Consider the following 20,280-nt stretch of genomic DNA (forward strand, 5'->3'; position numbering starts at 1 on the left):
TCGTGCTGTGTTACACAAGCTGGTCTCAAAATCTGGCCTTAAGTGACCCTCCCACCTCAGGCCCCCAGCATGCTGGAATTATAGACATAAGCCACCCCATCTAGCATAATTTGAGCAAAATTTTCATTAAAATAATAGTTGATCCTACAAAAACAGTATTCATTCTTAGGACAATAGTGCACTGCTTTTCTTATGTAAATCTTTTTGATATCTTGTAATTTATAATTGTCATAGTATCTATCCATTTGCATAGATTTTCTTGTATCTGTCACATCTTTCTGTGTATTTATTTCACTTTTCTCTCAAGTACTCCAGGAGATCTGTCAAATGCTTAGCAGTATCTTTTCCATATGTTCAAACCCATCACTTTAAGTTATTAACTTTTTTTGGCTTAGAAAACTTCCTCTCACAGTCATCCTTTTTCCCATTCATATGTATTCAATGTTATGTTTCCTGAACTCCATATCATCTTATTTCTTGGTTACTCTTTTTGTCAGCAGCTCTATATAAAAGGTTTACAGAAGATAAAGTTGGGCCAGGAGCTATGGCTCATGCCTATAATCCCAACAATCTGGAAGGCCAGGGCAGAGGGATCACCTGAGGTCAGGAATTTGAGACCAGCCTGGCCAACACAGTGAAATCCCATCTCTACTAAAAATACAAAAATTAGTCGGGCATGGTGGTGCATGGCTGTAATCCCAGTTACTGGGGAGGCTGAGGCATGAGAATTGCTTGAACCCAGGAGGTAGAGTTTCAGAGAGCCAGGATCCCACCACTGGACTCCAGCCTGGGCTGCAGAGTGAAAAGAGAGAGAGAGACAGAGAGAGAGAGAGAGAGAGAGAGAGAGAGAGAGAGAGAGAGAGAGAGAGACTGGAAAAAAAGGATAGGCTGGGAACAGAGGCTCACGCCTATAATCCCACCACTCTGAGAGGCCAAGGCAGGTGAATCATGAGGTCAAGAGATCTAGACCATCCTGGCCAACATGGTTAAACCCTGTCTCCACTAAAACTAAATACAAAAATTAGCTAGCCATGGTGGCACACACCGGTAGTCCCAGCTATTTGGGAGGCTGAGGCAGGAGAATGGCTTAAACCCAGGAGGATGAGTTGCAGAAAGCCAGAATCCCATCACTGGACTCCAGCCTGGGCAACAGAGGGAAACTCTCTCAAAAAAAAAAAAAAAAAAAAAAAAAAGAGAGAGAGAGAGAGAGAGAGAGAGAGAGAGAGAGAGAGATTACAAAAAAGGATAAAGGTGCATATCCTCCCCGAAATCTATTTAATATACTGTAACACTTGGTTGCTCATAATTTAGCTGAGTATACGCTTTTAGATCAGAAATCAGTTGTCTCATAATTCGAAGGCATTGCTTATGTATCGCCTTCTAGAATTCCTACTGAGATACAGCTACAAATTTGATGTCTCTTATTTTTATGTAAACTACTTTGGGTTTTTGGTTTATTTCTTTGGAAGATTTTAATATATTTTGTTCATCACCAATATTCAGGAGCTTCACAATGATTATCTTGTGTATGTTTATGCGTGTGTGTGTGTGCGTGTGTGTGTGTGTGTGTGTGTGTGTGTGTGTATGCACATGTGTTTCCATTCATGGTGATGGCCACTTGGTGGGCTCAGTATGTAGTCATGACTCTTCATTTCTGAAAATGATTGATACATTATTTACTTAATAAATTCATTCTCTTTATTAATTTAGTTCTGTTCCCCAATGTTATTATTTGGATCCCCTAAAGTGAAATTCAAATGTCCCATCATTTTACTTCTTGTTGCCTTCTCTTTTTTGTGTGTGACACAATTTTTATAATATTTACTTGACGTTACCTTCAAATACTTCTATTGAATTTTTACTTTCAATATATTTTTAATTTTCTGAAGCTCTTTATTTTCTTACTGATTCTTTGAAGCAATTTATTATCTTAAGAATGCAATCTGTTCTCTCATTTTTTGGAGGATAGTCATACAGGTATTGGGTATTTTCTCCTGTACTGTTTTCTATACGTGCTCATTTCTTTCTTTGTTCTCTTTGCATTTACATTTTTCAGATTGTCCATTAATGTACAGTGATCATTGATTATCCATTGATACTAGGCATTAGAGGCTATCTGGAAATAGTTGAATGTATAAATAGGGTGTAGTAAAGGATTTCACTATAGATGGGGAGTTATCTTCCCACTGGGTAGAGATCCAATCAATACATAGAATTATTGTGTCTAGAACTGATCAGTTGCTTCAAAGAAGACTCATTTAATTTTCTGCATGGTCTGTGTGTACTGGCATGCCAGCATTTCGAAAATAGGCAGGTCAGTATGTTACTGTCAGTCTCTCTATATCCTTCTCTATGATTCATTCTGCCCTCTACTCTGGCTGTAATTTTGAACCGGGAGCCTTCCTGGTACATTTTTTCCCCCAGAAAATACACATCCAGACTGCAAGGGAAAAAGTGGAGGAGAGTAATCTGAGTTGCAGTGTATCTGGGGTGCAATTACCTGGCTGAGAAGTTAAGCGATATACGTCCGTCTTTCATGTATGTCCATGTATCCTAGATGTTGTCAGATGAATTGTCTCTCTTCTTATAAGTAAACTCTTAGGCATATAACTGAATTGGGACACGTGGCCAAATTTTCACATTTAACCAAAAGCCCAAAAGGCTGTATTTCATCATAACAGCATAGTGATTAACTAAATGGTTTCAAATAGATATTGACATGATCAGTCCATCAACAGTATGCTAATTTTCTATCGGATTCTGCCACAAATGATAACTAGTGACTTTACTTGTGCAACAGCATTTGACAGCAGTGTGTAGCTCCACAATCATAAGAGAGGGATTGGAGAAGGCACCCATAGAAAACTTTATTGGGGCGGCCGGGTGCAGTGGCTCAAGCCTGTAATCCCAGCACTTTGGGAGGCCGAGGCGGGTGGATCACGAGGTCGAGAGATCGAGACCATCCTGGTCAACATGGTGAAACCCCGTCTCTACTAAAAATACAAAAACTAGCTGGGCGTGGTGGCACATGCCTGTAATCCCAGCTACTTAGGAGGCTGAGGCAGGAGAATTGCCTGAGCCCAGGAGGCGGAGGTTGCGGTGAGCCGAGACCATGCCATTGCACTCCAGCCTGGGTAACAAGAGCGAAACTCCGGCTCAAAAAAAAAAAAAAAGAAAACTTTATTGGGGCATTTTCTGGACAAGTGATTGTAAAATTGGTTTGAAAACTATTATTCTAATCTATATAGGAATTGGTAGTACTCTCAAATAGCAAAGCGGCCATAAAGAGAAGCAGACAGATAAACAGATAGGAGACAAAATTAGAGTATAGTAATGGATTAGTAGTAAGTAAAAAAGAAGAATTAAAGATGACGCCCAAGATATAGGCTTAGGCAACTGGAAAGAACAGAAGGAGGAGCAAGTTAGGGGAAGGGGGAAGCAATTAGGATGGAATTCTGTTCTAGCCATGTTGATTTAGACATTTCAGGTTGCTTACCCAATACAATGGCAGACGGAAGTATCAGAGACTCAGGAGAAACATCTTGGAAGAAGATAAGTAGGCAGCGATCATAAAGGTAGGAGAGAGAGAAATACAGAGAAGGAGAGAAGATGAAAAGATGAATGAAACTGGGTGGGAACCCAGAAAAACAGACTGTAAAAGAAATGAAGAGATACATAAAGATTCTGGAATAAAAGAAATCAAAGATATTGGTAGGAAATCAAGAGAGTGAAATCAAAGAGAAAGAGGTAAGCAGCATGGATAAGTGCTGTTAAATGAGCCAGTGAGATAAGAACTGAAAAAAGACTATTGGCTTCTAAACAGGAAAAAAAGAAATTCGCTGAGTTTTGCAAAAGCATTTCAGGGGAATGACAGAGGCAGCAATCAGAAAGCAATGTGTTGGGAAATTAACAGTGGGTAAGGAATTAAAAAGAGTAAAACTGATAACATTTGCAGATATTTAGATACCAAAAAAAGATAATTATCTAGCACAATATTTGCAAAACCCTCAGAATCAGAATTACGTTATACTGACATAAACCATTACTAGTTTACTGAATAATGATTTATATCAGTGTAAGGAGATGTTCTGTATACAAATGAAAACTGATATTCTAATAAAATAGTAAAATACATGATATGGCTTGGCTGTGTCCCCACGCAAAATCTCATCTTGAATTATAATCCCTGTAATCCTCACATGTCAAGGGCAGAACCAAGAGGAAGTAAGTGAATCATGGGGGTGGTTTCCCTTATGCTGTTCTTGTGATAGTAATTCTCATGGACCTAATGGTTTAATAAGTGTCTGACATTTCCCCTGCTTGCACTCATTCTCTCTCCTGCCACCCTGTGAAGAGCTGCCTTCTGTCATAATTGTAAGTTTCCTGAGGCTTCCCCAGCAATGCAAAACTGAGGGTCAATTAAACCTCATTTCTTTATAAATTACCCAGTTTCAGGAATTTCTTTCTTTCTTTTTTTCTTGAGATGGAGTCTTGCTCTGTTGCCAGGCTGGGGTGCAGTGGTATGATCTCTGCTCACTGCAACCTCCGCCTTCCAGGTTCAAGCAATTGTCCTGCCTCAGCCTCCTGAGTAGCTGGGACTACAGGTGTGCACCACCATGCCCAGCTAATTTTCATATTTTTAGTAAAGACAGGGTTTCACCGTGTTGGCCAGGATGGCCTCCATCTCTTGACCTTGTGATCAGCTCACCTCAGCCTCCCAAAGTGCTGGGATTTCAGTGTGAGCCACTGCACCTGGCTGGGAATTTCTTCATAGCAGCATGAGAACAGACTAACACAATAAATTGGTACCAAGGTGGTGAGGTGCTGCTGTATAAATATACCTGAAAATGTGGAAGTGACTTTGCAGCTAGGTAACAGGCAGAGGTTGGAACAGTTTGGAGGGCTCAGAAGAAAAAAGAATGATGTGAGAAAGTTTGGAACTTCCTAGAAACTTGTTGAATGGTTTTAACCCAAATGGTGATAGTGATATGGACAATGAAGTCCAACCTGAGGTGGTCTCAGATGGAGATGAGAAACTTGTTGGGAACTGGTATAAAGGTAATTCTTTATATGCTTTAGCAAAAAACTGGTGGTATTTTGCCCCGCCCTAGAGATCTGTGGAACTTTGAACTTGAGAGAGATGATTTAGGGTATCTGGCAGAAGAAATTTCTAAGTGACAAAGCATTCAAGAGGAAGCAGAACAAAAGAGTGCAGAAAGGAAATATGGGGTTGGATCCCCCACAGAAAGTCCCCATTGGGGCACTGCCTAGTGGAGCTGTGAAAAGACAGCTACTGTCCTCCAGATCTCAGAATGGGAGATCACCAACAGTTTGGACCCTATGCCTGAAAAAGCTGCAGGCCCTCAAAGCCAGTTCCTGAAAGCAGCTGGGGAGGGGGCGAGGATGTGCACCTTGCAAAACCACAGGGGAGGACTTGTCCAAGGCCATGGGAGCCTACCTCTTGCACCAGTGTGACCTGGATGTGAGACATAGAAGTCAAAGGAGATCAGTGGGAACTTTAACTTTTAGCTGCCCTACTGAATTTCAGACGTGCATGAGGCCTGTAGCCCCCTTGTTTTGGCAAATGTATCCCATTTGGAATGTGTATATTTACCCAATGCCTTTACCCCCATTGTATCCAGTAAGTAACTACTTGCTTTCTATTTGCAGGCTTCTAGGTGGAAAGGACTTGCCGTGTCTCAAATGAGACTTTGGATTTGGACTTTTGGGTTAAGGCTCGAATTAGTTAAATCAAACTCCACAGCTTCTGTACGGCAAAAGAAACAGTCATTAGAGTGAATCGACAACCAACAGAATGGGAAAAAATTTTTGCAGTCTACCCATCTGACAAAGGGCTAATATCCAGAATTTACAAAGAACTAAAACAGATTTACAAGAAAAAAACAAGCCCATTCAAAAGTGGGTGAAGGATATAAACAGACACTTTACCAAAGAAGACATGCATGAGGCCAATAAACATATGAAAAAATGCTCATCATCAATGATCTAGAGAAATGCAAATCAAAACTACATTAAAATAGCATCTCATGCCAGTTAGAATGGCGATCATTAAAAAATCTGGAGACAACAGATGTTGGAGAGGATGTGGAGAAATAGGAACACTTTTACACTGTTGGTGGGAGTGTAAATTTGTTCAACCATTGTGGAAGACAGTGTGGCAATTCCTCAAGGACCTAGAAATAGAAATTCCATTTGACCCAGCAATCCCATTACTGGGTATATATCCAAAGGATTATAAATCGTTCTACTATAAGGACACATGCACACGAATGTTCATTGCAGAACTATTTACAATAGCAAAGACCTGGAACCAACACAAATGCCCATCAGTGATAGACTGGATAAAGAAAATGTGACACATACGCACCATGGAATATTATGCAGCCATCAAAAACGATGGTTTGTGTCATTTGTAGGGACATGGATGAACCTGGAAACCATCATTCTCAGCAAACTGACACAAGAGCAGAAAATCAAATACTGCATGTTCTCACTCATAGGCGGGTGTTGAACAATGAGAACACATGGATACAGGGAGGAGAGCATCACACACTGGGGTCTGTTGGGGGGAAATAGGGGAGGGACAGTGGAGAGTGGGGAGTTGGAGAGAGATAGCATGGGGAAAAATGCCAGATAAAGGTGAAGGGGAGGAAGGCAGCAAATCACACTGCCATGTGAGTACCTACGCAACAATCTTGCACGTTCTTCACATGTACCCCAAAACCTGAAATGCAATTTAAAAAAAAAAAAACTTTTGAGGACTGTTGGAAAGGCATAACTGTGCTTTGAAATGTGAGGACTTAAGATTTGGAAGGTGTCAGAGACAGAATAAAATGGTTTGGCTGTGTCTCCACCCAAAATCTCATCTTGAATTATAATCCCATAATCCCCACATGTCAAAGGCAGGACCAGGTAGAAGTAATTGAATCATGCAGGTGTTTTCCTGATGCTGATTTCATGATAGTGAGTCTCACAGACTTGATGGTTTTATAAGTGTCTGGCATTTCCTCTGCTTGTACTCATTCTCTCTCCTGCAGCTCTGTGAAGAGGTGACTTCTGTTGTGATTGTAAGTTTCGTGAGGCCTCCCCAGCAATGCAGAACTGTGAGTCAATTAAACCTCTTTTCTTTATAAATTATCCAGTCTCAAGTATTTCTTCACAGCAGCTTGAGAACAAACCTAATAAAATATATTTATCAATATTGTAGTATGTCAATGAATGCAGTTATATAATATATTATCTTTGGGGAATGGCTTCCTTCAGTTAATATAACATGTTTAAGGTTTGTCCACATTGTAGCATATACCATTGTTTTGATCTTCTTTATTGGTGAATAAGATTGCACTGTATGGGTATATCTCATTTTATTTACATAGTCATCAACTGAGGAACATTTGAGTTGTTTCTTTTCTGGATATTATAAACAACACTGCTATGAACAATCATGTACAAGTTTTTGTGTAGACCCATATTTTCGTTCTCTTGTGTATACACCTAGATACGGAATTGCTGGGTCGTAATGGTTACCATTTTGAGAAACTATCATTTTTTTTTCCCATGGTGGTTATACAGTTTTACATTCCCAATAGTAATTTTAAGGGTTCCACTTTCTCTGCATCTCTACAGCACTCATTACCTGTCATTTTTATTATATATTGAAATTATATTGAGGCTTAAGATGTTAAGTGAAGTTACTATGGATATACAGTTAGTGCCTATAAGAGCTGGAATTTAGCCACATGCTTTGTGCTAACTCAGAAGTCATGTGGTTTAGCACACTGCAAGCATGTTTTATTGAGACTGAAGGAATGTCACTTTGTTTGTTTAAATCCTTTGAAATTACAGGATAAACACTTATGTCTAGTAATTGTCAAAAGTATTATTTTTCTCACTTATCCCAGTTGTTTAAATTAAAATGCTGAACATTTACCTTTTAGATTTTATAATTCTTGACAATTTAAATCTCAGTGACTTCAATTTTCAAAAATAAATACAAATTTATTGGGAGCTGGTTATAATTTAGAACCTCTTTTATGAAATAAACCATATTTCAAAAGGTTCTAAGCAGTAATATATATAAAAGTTTTGGGCTACAAATTACCAGAATTTCTCCTAGTGATCTAAATAAAAAAATATGGAAGTTCTACATTTAACCGCCTTTCAACATTTTATGAACAGAAAACCAGGTGGATAAACATCTCAAGTCTTAATGGGAAATGATAACATGTTAGATCAGCAGCATTAACATAAATAAAAAGTCAAATTTTTATCCAACACAAAACAATTACATACGTTTTAATCAAACAGAAATTACCAATGGCCAACCCCAATCCCAGTACTTTCATAAAAAGTTCTCAAACTTTCCTTTCCAGTTGACTATACACGGATTGAAATGGTTGTCTTATACAGACAATTGATTTTTTTAAAATGAAGTGTCTAATAGTGAAGTCAGTGCATTACACTGCCCATTCCAGAAAGCAGCCTTCCATTGAATTTACTCAGACAAACTAATTGCTAAATTAGATGACCATTGAAAGTTATTGAGTGCATATCTAACACTGTCTTCTGAACCAAGAGATAACTAACTAAATCCGTTTTGATACTACTGCATTGCTAATTCTAAATCAAGAACAGTTCATCTCTCTGGAATATTAGTATCAAAAGCCTGGGGATGTGACAATGTCATATAATGGCGTTGCAGTGAAAGGAGTCAGAGTGTTGTGGCAATTCCCTGACCAACAAAAGAGTCTATAGAAGTGAAACAAGTTCACATCGTCAGCTGACATGCTATGGTCAAAGAATTTGCGATCAGCAATTGACCAATCAATTATGATTAACTCATTCTGTATGACTATCGTTGGCTATGACCAATAGGAAAGAGTGTTTCTAAAATGTGTTTGGTAGCAATGATTTAATGATAAAACCTTGGACAGTTTTCAGAATTCAAAAATTCCAGGATTCTAATACCTTTAAAAATTCCTGTCAGTGTGTGTGTGTGTGTGTGTGTGTGTGTGTAAACATTACCTGTATGTAACCATCCATTGCAATTTAAATTAGAGCCTTTTCTCAGTGTATCACAGTTCTAAAGTGACTATTTATTATATTGGTATCCTAGGAACAGAGTGAAAAAAGGCAAAGAGGTAATTTAGCACAGTCTTTTTCCAATAAAATGAGAGTGTCTCTCATCTCTGGCTGAATCTACTATATTGTGATTATTGGGATACATATTATAGAATATGTACTTACTTTGTGGATTTAGGCAATGATTATGATTACTGCTTTCCTCACATCTAAAAATCAAATTATATTATACGCGAAGACATTTTGTAAAGAAGTTTTAATCTCTATAAAAATGAGTATTTAATAGAAACTTAATATTCTTTTATATTATTTGAATTGTTAGGTTTAAGGAAATAAAATGTTTCTTAAATCTACTACTTTTAACAACACAGTAACATTTATTGGTTTTGCAATAAAATAAATTCAGAAAATTGCTGTGATATTACTTTTTATGTTTCATAATGAAAGTAGGTAAATTAATTTCTAAGCAACGAGGCATTATAATTCTCAACGAACAGTGCTCAGCAGTTAGGATTTTAACTGTTGACATTATCTTCTTTGAAAAATGATAGATGTCATTTAATGTTTAAAGATAAATTGTTGTGCAACTGTGACTTTTTTGCTGACAACTTTGCCATAAACAAATATGACCAAGAAGTTTCAAAGTAAGTTTGCTAGGTGAGCAAATCTAAATTACAAAGGCGCTCACATTTCCTTAATCACATATACTAAGAGAGACCAAGTGTTGTTTTCAACATAATATCAAAGGGCAATTGAGACTGACTCAAACATCTGAAAAAGTTAATGTTAACACTGAGGGACGTGTCTCCCTTTAGGAAAATCTTCACTGGCCATTGGGTGTACCACATTTATCACAGGTCATTTCAAAGGGACAAATATTACCCATTTCAGAAACAGGCTGTGGAATGCAGGAATCTGCCAGAAAGGAGCTCTGAGAATTTGCGCCATGGCTGACCTGGAGAAAGATGGCAGAATCAGATGGAAAAAGGAGGTGCGTGACTCCCCTCTTGTTGCCAAGGTTCCCATTCTCAATTCAGAAGGATTTGAAGAGGGCTTGAAGGAACACTGACGTTTCTGAGATATTCCTTAAGGACCACGCTCTAATTTACGGGTTTCTATTTACATCGGATACCAGCTTTTTACTGAGGGGGGTGTGGGAGGGGATGCGGGAAAGACATAGATTTATATATGGCTTGCCCTAAATGATGAAATAAAATTAGGATTGTGTATGCTATGATCTCTCTCTAGGAAACCCTGAAACTTTTCCTACCAATTGTCTTCTAACTAAAATATTTATCTTTTTTTTTCAGAGGGAGTCTCGCTCTGTCACCCAGGCTGGAGTATAGCAATGGCACACTCTCAGCTCACTACAACGTCTGCCTCCCAGGTTCAAGTGATTCTCCTGCCTCAGCCTCTAGAGTAGCTGAGATTACAGGCACATACTACCATACCCAGCTATTTTTTTTATTTTTAGTAGAGACGGGTTTCATCATGTTGATCAGCCTGGTCTTGAACCCCTGACCTCATGAACTGCCCCACTCAGCCTCCCAAAGTGCTGGGATTACAGGCACGTGCCACCGTGCCCAGCTAATTTTTTTATTTTTAGTAGAGATGGGTTTCACCATGTTGGTCAGGCTGGTCTTGAACCCCTGACCTCATGAACGACCCCCCCCCCCTCAGCCTCGCAAAGTCCTGGGATCACAGGCCTGAGCCGCTGTGCCCAGCTCTAACTAAAATATTTCTTTTGGCTGTCCTTGGAATACTCTCAGGTGACACCCAGCTCAGGCTAACATTTCTACAGGACTGCTTGCTACCTTGGTCTCTGGAGAGCCCAATGCTGTTCCATACCAATACAACTCAGGGTCACTGCCAAGCTTCCAAACAGACCCTTAACATGCAGAAAAAGTGGACACTTTCTATTAGCTATAGTTTTCCTTGAGAAAAATGTGTCAGTATGTGTCAAAATACAGTTATTAAGGAACATATTCTTGGTGACAGTATGTAGAATGTATTACAAGAAGAAAAAGATGCCAAAAACATTTTATGTCTACTGATATTTCTGTTAGTCTCTATTATCCTGAAAAACTGGTCACAACCTAAATATTCAACTTTAGGTGACTGGGTGAAGTAAAACTGTAATCTATCCATATGATAGAATAATATGCCAGCATGCAGAATATTTAATGCCATGAAAAAGTATGTGTTTTGTGTGGTCAGGTGAGCAGTTCAGATTGCAAAATCAAATGTACCCTACAATCTTATTTTTTTTAAGTATTGATGTCTTTATATGTATAATTAAGTATAGAAAAAAAGCCTAGATGGCTTCTCTTGTAAGTCTTTTTCAGTTTTAAAATGGTATCAGCATTTATTTTTTACTTTTTCTATTAGATTTTCTAGATTAACAAAATTCAATTCCCTCTGATGAGCATTCATTATTCTTTTTTTTTTTTTTTTTTTTTTTTGAGACAGAGTCTCACTCTATCTCCTGGAGCTGGAGTCTAGTGACCTGATTGACCTGATCTCAGCTCACTGCAGCCTCCACCTCCTGAGTCATTGTTCTTACAGTAAGAAAAAGTTAATGTTACTAAATATCTTCTCTGTCCTAGATCAACTGTCTAAGTATACACAGGTTGCCAAATAAATTTAATAAACGTTTTATCTATGCATAGATTTTTGCATTACAATTTTTTTATATGATTCCATTGTCTTATATTCTTCACTAACAGTTTTGGTGTGAATTTATACTCTAAAGGAAAGGTAACAACCTTATACAATCTCAGGGCTTAAGTGGCTTAAGTACTATTCACACGTTGATGCTTACAAACATACACCTCTGGTTGTGTGGTCTCCACTGAGCTCTGCACAGTCCTCTTGGGTATCTAATAAACATTAAACAAAACCACTGATTTCTGCATCATTTAAACAAAACCACTGATTTCTAATCAATCCCAGGGACCCTCCACCAGACCTGCTCTGCTCTCAGAATTCCTTTTCTCACTTAGTGACACTATCATCCCACCAAGCCTTGCTATTGTCTTTCTTCTATCTCCCAAATTTCCAATTCATTAACAAATCCCAATAACCCCACTTCCAATATTTGTCTAAATCTATGCACTTTTCAGTTTATCTACTCTTACGTGGTCTTCTGTCTGTATTCCTTTCCTTTTTCATTCTTGCACACAGGGTCCATTTTCCATAGTGAAGTCCTCATAAAACACAAATTAAATTCTATCAGCTTCTGCTTACAGTTTTTATCTATCTGTCTGTCTGTCTGTCTATCTATCTATCTATCTATCTATCTATCTATCTATCTATCTATCTATCTGTGAGACAGAGTCTTGCTTTGTCGCCCAGGCTAGAGTGCAGTGGTACAATCTTGACTCATTGCAAGCTCCAACTCCTGGGTTCAAGTGATTCTCCTGCCTCGGCCTCCCCAGAAGCTGGGATTAAATCAGGCACCTGCCACCATGCCCAGCTTTTTTTTTTTTTTTTTTTTTTTTGGTAGAGATAGGATTTCAACATGTTGGTCAGGCTGGTCTCAAACTCCTGACTTCAGGTAATCCACCCTCCTCAGCCTCCCAAAATGCTGAGATTACAGGCATGAGCCACTACATCCATTTAGCATCTGCTTACAGTTTTTAAATGACTTTTAATCTACTTAAGAGAAAATATAAACTCTTTACCAGAGCCTACTAGACTACCCAAAACATGATATATGTTTATCTCCTCCCTTCAACTCACTCTGTTTTACCCACACAGCCTTCTGTCCTCGAATAAAATAAACTTATTCCTGCCACAGGGCCTTTGCACCTCCTTTTCCTTGGGCCCCAGACACAGTTCTCACAGGTTTTCCCATGATTCTTCTTATTCAGTATCAAACCAAACATCTCCCCCTGAGAGGCCTTCACCAGCATATTCTTCTTAAATATCTTTCCCTACCTCATTCTGTTTGGTTTTGTTTAGAACATGTGTCAGCTACAGTACTGGTTTTACTTGTTTGCTTATTTACTTTTTTCTGACAATGTAAAGCCCATGAGAGCAGGGTTGTGTCTGCTTTATTCACAAATTTAACCTCAGTACCTGTACAGAACGAGAACCATGCTAGAAACTCAATGAGTGTTTGTTGAGTATTTTGAATGAATTAATTATTAAAACATTAAAAAGTGACATTTTCCAAGGAAAAATAATTACTTCTTTAGTGACTCTAACTTCAGACAATTCAGGGTAGAAATGAGGTTAGATCAATGGCAGGCTGAGAAAGGTATTTTTGGGTGAGTATATGCAAGCAATTTTTGCTATTATGGCTGTCTTACTTCCACATTCTTTAATACAGATACATCCCTATGGTGAGAGATGGCATTTTTATCACACAAAGGTGGAAAGTGAATTTAATATCTATTATAATTAAAAATAAATTTTATACAAACACTAAGAAGTGATCATCTAAATCTACAGATTAGAATCTGAAACTTGTTCCTACGCCAACATCTTCTATGGCCCTACACCTAAATTAACAAATTCTCCCTTACAGAAGTCTGTTTTCTGAATCCTTTCAGAGCTGCTATTGTGGTGGGTGCTGTTATCCATCCTTTGATACTTACAGTACAATGGCCATCCCTAGCAGGGCACACATACATTATCAGTAGTCAAAATTTCAGCAAAGTAAAACATTTCAATTCATCTCCAGGAGAGCAGTTTATGAAAGAGCATATTCTTAGACATTAAAGGTAAATGTTTCAGTGACACCTGTGCAAGTTACAACTTTCTGCTATCCTCTATAAAAATCTAAATTTTAATCATATAATTCTAGCAGCCCTTAAAAGAAAACCTCAAAGGAAGCATTGTATTTGATATTCTCTCGCAACTCCGGAATGAAACTTAAGCATGAATAATTGGAGATCCGCACACTCCTATAAAGATTAAAGAATGGGACTCAAGTTCACACAGAAGCTAAAAAAGAAAGGAGGGTGATTTCCCTTTGCCACCTTGAAAACGCTATAGCTTTGAAATCTACAAAACAAGAAATGATGGCGAGTTGGCGGGGGTAGGGGGGGGAGCGGGGATTGCTGAATACGCAATAAACATGTGAACCCTCCTCCTAAGGGTTTTTATAATCCTTTCTGTCTTGGGTATCTATGTATTCCTCTGTGAATGTGTTTTCTTATAACCGTGTACTTCTTATGGAAGAGCTCTATCCTTATTATCTGTAACAGGATTTCCATTCTGCTTTCATTGTGTATATATCTCATGAAAACAATCTGAACAAATGCCCAGTTAATGTGTATATTTATGAATTTATAAATTATAGGTAAGTGCTATTACACTAATATATTACATATTTTATATACCTTACTACAACCATAGAAATATAAAAGAATGAGAAGGAATAAATATACACTTAAGGTCTATTTTTACTTCCTGCACCCTCTGTGGAAAGCTTATTCCACTTAAGAAACCACTAAGAGTTCACTGTGTTCTCATAGTGAAATTGTACTCACTCCTCAATGAGAGGAGCTGATTAATATTAAAGCTTTTTTGGTTTTGTAATCAATTATGTACTCGAATTTTCAAATAATCTAGGTGTACATATTATACTCTAGTGGATGATACTGTGAAGTACCATCTGGACCAGCTCAGCAGAGGCTGGGAGGTTTAACTCATCAGTGGTCATGATACCACTTTTCTCTTAGAATTTTCTATTAGAATTTATTTTTGCTTTTGCCAGCCATGCTGAGAGCTCTGTTTTCTATATGTATCAATGGTAGAATAAGCACTGTCGCCTTGCAGAAGGAAGAAATCTATGGTATTGGACACCGACCCCCATGTCCTTCTTATGTATTCTTTCCCTGAGATATGGGGACTCCTGTGAAAATGGAAATATAACTGGCTCTGCGTAAACTTAAGCTTTGTCTTTGCAAATGACTCTGGAATATTTTGTATGCAATAAAAGCTCTGTACTATTTAAGTATTGTTCCTGACCCACAATACTAGAAATAAGCATCAACTACCCATACAAAGTTTTGCTTAGTAAAAGTGAAAGCATATTCAAATACAAATTTTTGTAAAGTGAGTAATAACTAAAAACAAAAATAGCCTTTCTTACCCCAAACATCAAAATATGCAGAACAGAGGGAAATACTTACCACATGCAATATAATGTTGGGTTCTAATTAAGACTATTTCAATGAAATATTATTTTGATAATTATGTTCATGCTTCATATGCCATGTATTAAAAACAGTAATACACACGCACTTGGTGAAAAATATGATTGATGATATAACAGAAGTATTTCATAAAAACCATTAGGTAGATTATAAGATAACATACAAAAGGTGATATGGGAAATAAATATTAGAAATACATATCATTGATCTATGACCTAACTTTTATTGAAATGTTGCAAAAACCTTCATAGCAACGTTCAGAGAATTACCTGAAAGATAACTCTGGCATCTTCTATGGTCTTATATGTGTTTTTCCTTAATGTTCACAGTGATTCCCATGTTCCAACTTATTCATTGAAGACAAAGCATATCCTGAGATTCTCATTACTGAAATGCTAAGTCTGAGGCTTGCTTTGCACAGACACAGATTGTCTAACATTAAAATATCACTGCATACTGATTACATACAAACATCATTAAACTAAATATTTTCAAAAGTCCTGATATAAATAATGTATTACAATATTAAATTTGAGGTAGGATTATCTGATAAGATTAACAAATTTGTCAAATGTAACAGTATGCATTTATTATTTAGTATTGAGTATACCAATAAATATAGGATCAGGACTTACCTGAATAACATGCTTCAGTTTATCAATAATCTGATTTATCACGGGATCAGTTCCTTTGACCTTGACTTCAGGATTCCCAGACTGGGCTTTGATTCCATCTCCAACCACACGCAGACTATAACTAGCACAGAGAAATGTGAAAGATAGATGACTTAGTACCTGATCAGAGTATTACCTGCCACAGCTATCTGAACATATTTGAGCACAGAATTTCCTCCTTTAGAGAATACACCGATGTATTTTTTTCTTGAAACAGAAACTGGCACAGCTGTAATCTTTGTCCAGGTAAAATGCTAAAATGCTTATCATGCCATTAGATCATTGTAAAAATAATGTTATTCTCTCAATGGACCCAACCCAAAATTGCTTGTTTTTTAATACATAACAATATGCTACATGGAGTTGATATACATCTCACTTTGTTACCAGTTCTTGCTGAATTATACATACATCTGCACCAGTATTGTCTGGGTCAGCTTATTTTATACAGTACCAATCTTATTTTTTTAAATATTAAGCTACCACATATATATTATATATACATGTATATATAATTACATATATATAACATAGATGTATAATTATTTATATATGTATTTCCTAATTGGGTCCTTCTAAGTGATTAAATATTTTAATAATGACACTATCAATTGGACGTGATACAAATAATATTAACAAACCTTTCAATTTTTTAAACATTCTCGAACTCATTTCTTTTTGTAGGCATAGAGGGGCTTAGACTTAAGAAGCCCAGTATCCATTAGGGATTTGGCGGTATACAGCAATAACAAATAATAGAAGAAAAATAATTATAGCTATGTTGTTAATGTGTAATATTCTTTATTTTAGAAAAATAAAATTATATATATATATATAATTCTCTTAAATTTTCTGTGGCACTGTTATGTTATTCTTTATTCTCCCAATATTCCAAGCAGATCGCACATGTGGCACATACATATATAATATATATAACTGTACAAGTCAGTATCATAAACCATAACTGTGCAAATTAAAATCACCAAATTTGTAAGCTACTAAAATCTGCAAAATATTTTCTAAGTAGAGAAAACAACCCACTTTCACCTAGGTTCACCTAAACAAAGATCTGATAAACAATGTGGTATGTAAAAGGGTCATTTCACAGGCAGTGAGAGCCATTTGAAATTTCACTACCTTCCCCAAATTACAATCCTATAATTTCAACTTGGAATTAATGAAAATATTGAAATTTATTAGTCACAAAGATGTCTTAAGCGCAGGCTATGTTCCAAGTCCTGTACTAGGTGATTAGAATTTTAAGAAGGGGTAAGACTCAATTTTTGTCCTGATAATGCTCATTATTTACCCAGGAATATATTAATTAACTTATTCATTTGTATGTTTATTTATTACAGTTTACTACATGTAAAAGATACCACAGATTTCAGTAATACAAATACCCTTATTTGCCTGGCAGAATAGTGTAATATAAACACAAATGAACAGTTGAAATACAACAATATTAAAGTAGCTGAAAGAAATGGTACGTGCCAAGTGTGAGGAAAGATAAGACAAGTAGTAGACATTCTGGATATGGACAAGTCAATTTGGACTCAGACACTAGAAAAAACTAAAGAAGAAGTTATAACTTGAGGTAGCCTCAGATGTATTGAGGTAAGAAGAGGACACCTATTGTATAGTTAATGAGAACTTCAGGGCAAAGGATGTCATCCCAGCAAGGAAAATGGCCAAGCTACATGAACAAGGCAGACAGGGAGAACAGTTCTCTATTTACAAAGCAGAGAGTACAAATGGTGGAAAGCAATGGATAGAGGGTGGAATGGTGGAAAGCAATGGATAGAGGACCACATCCTAAAGATTCCACCCTGAATATTTAAGACTCTCCATTGAGTGATATTATGGACTCTGGAGACTCAGAAAGGGGAAGTTGGCAAAGTGGGTGGGGGATAAAAAACTACGTGTTTGTACAATGTACACTACTCAGGTGGCAGGTGCAATAAAATCTCAGACTTCACAACTATACAAGTCATCCACGTTGTCACAACCACTTGTACTCCAAAAGCTATTGAAATTTAAAGGGCATTTAAGAGATTGAAACGAAACACTGCCATCTGATTAATTTGTTTGCTCATTAAATATCGTAATACTTTTCAGCAAAAATATTCTCATTTCAATCTAACTCTCCTTCCCTATATTTGAGCAGAATATCGTGCTAACCCTAAACACCCTCTGAATCTTCTACAGTAATTTTGAAAAAAATAAAAGAAGGATCTATGTTTGAGAATATGGCTGTATGAGAGGGGTTTCAAGAATTATTCAGTTCTTCCCAAGGTGATGTACTTCCAGTGACCAGTTTTAAGATCTGGATGGAACATTTCCTAATAAGTCCTTCAAGTAATAATAAGTGATTAACCTTTTTCCTAATGATGATATCAGTTGGGCATGACAAAAATAATATTAATAACTCTTTTGATTTAAAAATTAACCTTGAAACCACTTCTTTTTGCAGGCATGTGGGTCTTAGCATTAAGTATTCCAATATTCATAGGGATTTAGGGGTATACGTCTATAACAAATAGAAGGGAAATAATTATACCTATGTTGTTAATGTGTAACAGCATTACATTATTCTTTATTGTAGAAAAAATTAAATTATATATATATATATAGACACACAGAGAGGGAGAAACCATCTCTTAAATTATCTGTAGCACTGTTATGTTATTCTTTACTCTCCCAATATCCCAAGTAGATTGCACATGTGGCTTGTTTATTGTGTTGAATATTCATAATGATAATGAATAATATTAATAAATAAATTGGTAAGTACATAACTATGATTTAGGCATTGCTTTACTCATGAGTTTATCAATTCATAATAACCATCTTTTGGTGACCATGAATATGAAACTCACAGACGTCAAAGTACAGAAGCTTAAGTGACTAAGGCCACTTACTGTTTTGTTCTAAAATCTGTTTCTGCATCTGCCCCTCAGTAAATGACTGAGGGCAGCAGGATTGCTAATGCAGATCCCTCACTGGGAGACACAGGGATTCTCTGAGGACCAGTCTTGGCCCAGGCTTCCCTGAAGCCTTTTCTTATGCTTCCTTAGACTGTATGTCATGCTCCAATGCTTCCACTCAACCTTACTTTCTGCTTTCCTTCACTCTGGATCAGACCTGCCTCACAGCTGAGAGCTCTTCCAGACTTACTCAGCTTCCTCTCCATTTTCTCTCATAGAGATTTCTTTTAATAAAATCCTCTTTTGTTTAACTTCTTTTCAACGCCTACCTCTTGGAGGACTTGGACTAACTCACCATATAATATTTGTATTATAATTACTCCCATTCTACAAGTTGATACTCTGGGATCTGGATAGGCTAAGTAATTTCAGTTACTCAAGTAAGGCCATACCATATATATAAAGTGTACTGCAAGAAGTTGAACCCAGGGAACACATGCTCCAAAATACAACCACCCATAAGTATCAATCCTGAAACCAACTAATAAAAGGTAGAGATACAATTAACTTGGTAAAAAATGTTATTTTTTTCTCTAATTACATTTTCTAAGGTTTTACTGTTTATAATTAAGAAGAGAGCCAGGCACGGTGGCTCATACCTGTAATCCCAGCACTTTAGGAGGCCGAGGCAGGTGGATCATGAATTCAAAAGATGGAGATTATCCTGGTCAACATAGTGAAACCCGGTGTCTACTAAAAATACAAAAGATTAGCTGGGCATGGTGGTGCACGCCTGTAGTCCCAGCTACTCGGGAGGCTGAGGCAGGAGAACTGCTTGAACCCAGGAGGTGGACATTGCAGTGAGCTGAGATAGCACCATTGCACTCAAGCCTGGGTAACAAGGGTGAAACCACCTCAAAAAAAGAAAGGAAGAAGAAGAAGAAGAAGAAGAAGAAGAAGGAGGAGGAGGAGGAGGAGGAGGAGGAGGAGGAGGAGGAGGAGGAGGAGGAGGAGGAGGAGGAGGAGGAGGAGGAGGAGGAGGAGGAGGAGGAGGAGGAGGAGGAGGAGGAGGAGGAGGAGGAGGAGGAGGAGGAGGAGGAAGAAGAAGAAGAAGAAGAAGAAGAAGAAGAAGAAGAAGAAGAAGAAGAAGAAGAAGAAGAAGAAGAAGAAGAAGAAGAAGAAGAAGAAAGAAGAAAGAAGGAAGAAGGAAGAAGGAAGAAGGAAGAAGGAAGAAGGAAGAAGGAAGAAGGAAGAAGGAAGAAGGAAGAGATACAGAGCATCCAACAAGATGGCTGAATAGGAACAGCTCAGGTCCACAGTTCCCAGTGAGAGCCATGCAGAAGGCAGGTGAAATCTGCATTTCCAACTGAGGTACCAGGTTCATCTCAGTTGGACTAGCTGGACACTGTA

At 37.4% G+C, this 20,280-nt stretch overlaps 1 protein-coding gene across 1 annotated transcript in view; it reads right to left on the bottom strand.

Moving 5' to 3' along the window:
• GPC5 (glypican 5) overlaps window positions 1-20,280 on the bottom strand; it is a 1,382,768-nt gene that overhangs the window by 891,629 nt on the left and 470,859 nt on the right. The window contains exon 6 of the mRNA XM_010338876.3: window positions 15,905-16,025. Within this exon, the coding sequence (XP_010337178.3) occupies window positions 15,905-16,025 (121 nt within the window). The remainder of the gene's footprint in view (window positions 1-15,904; window positions 16,026-20,280) is intronic.

The sequence above is a fragment of the Saimiri boliviensis genome, chromosome 16 (assembly GCF_048565385.1).
Source record: "Saimiri boliviensis isolate mSaiBol1 chromosome 16, mSaiBol1.pri, whole genome shotgun sequence".
NCBI classification, from domain to species: Eukaryota; Metazoa; Chordata; class Mammalia; order Primates; family Cebidae; genus Saimiri; species Saimiri boliviensis.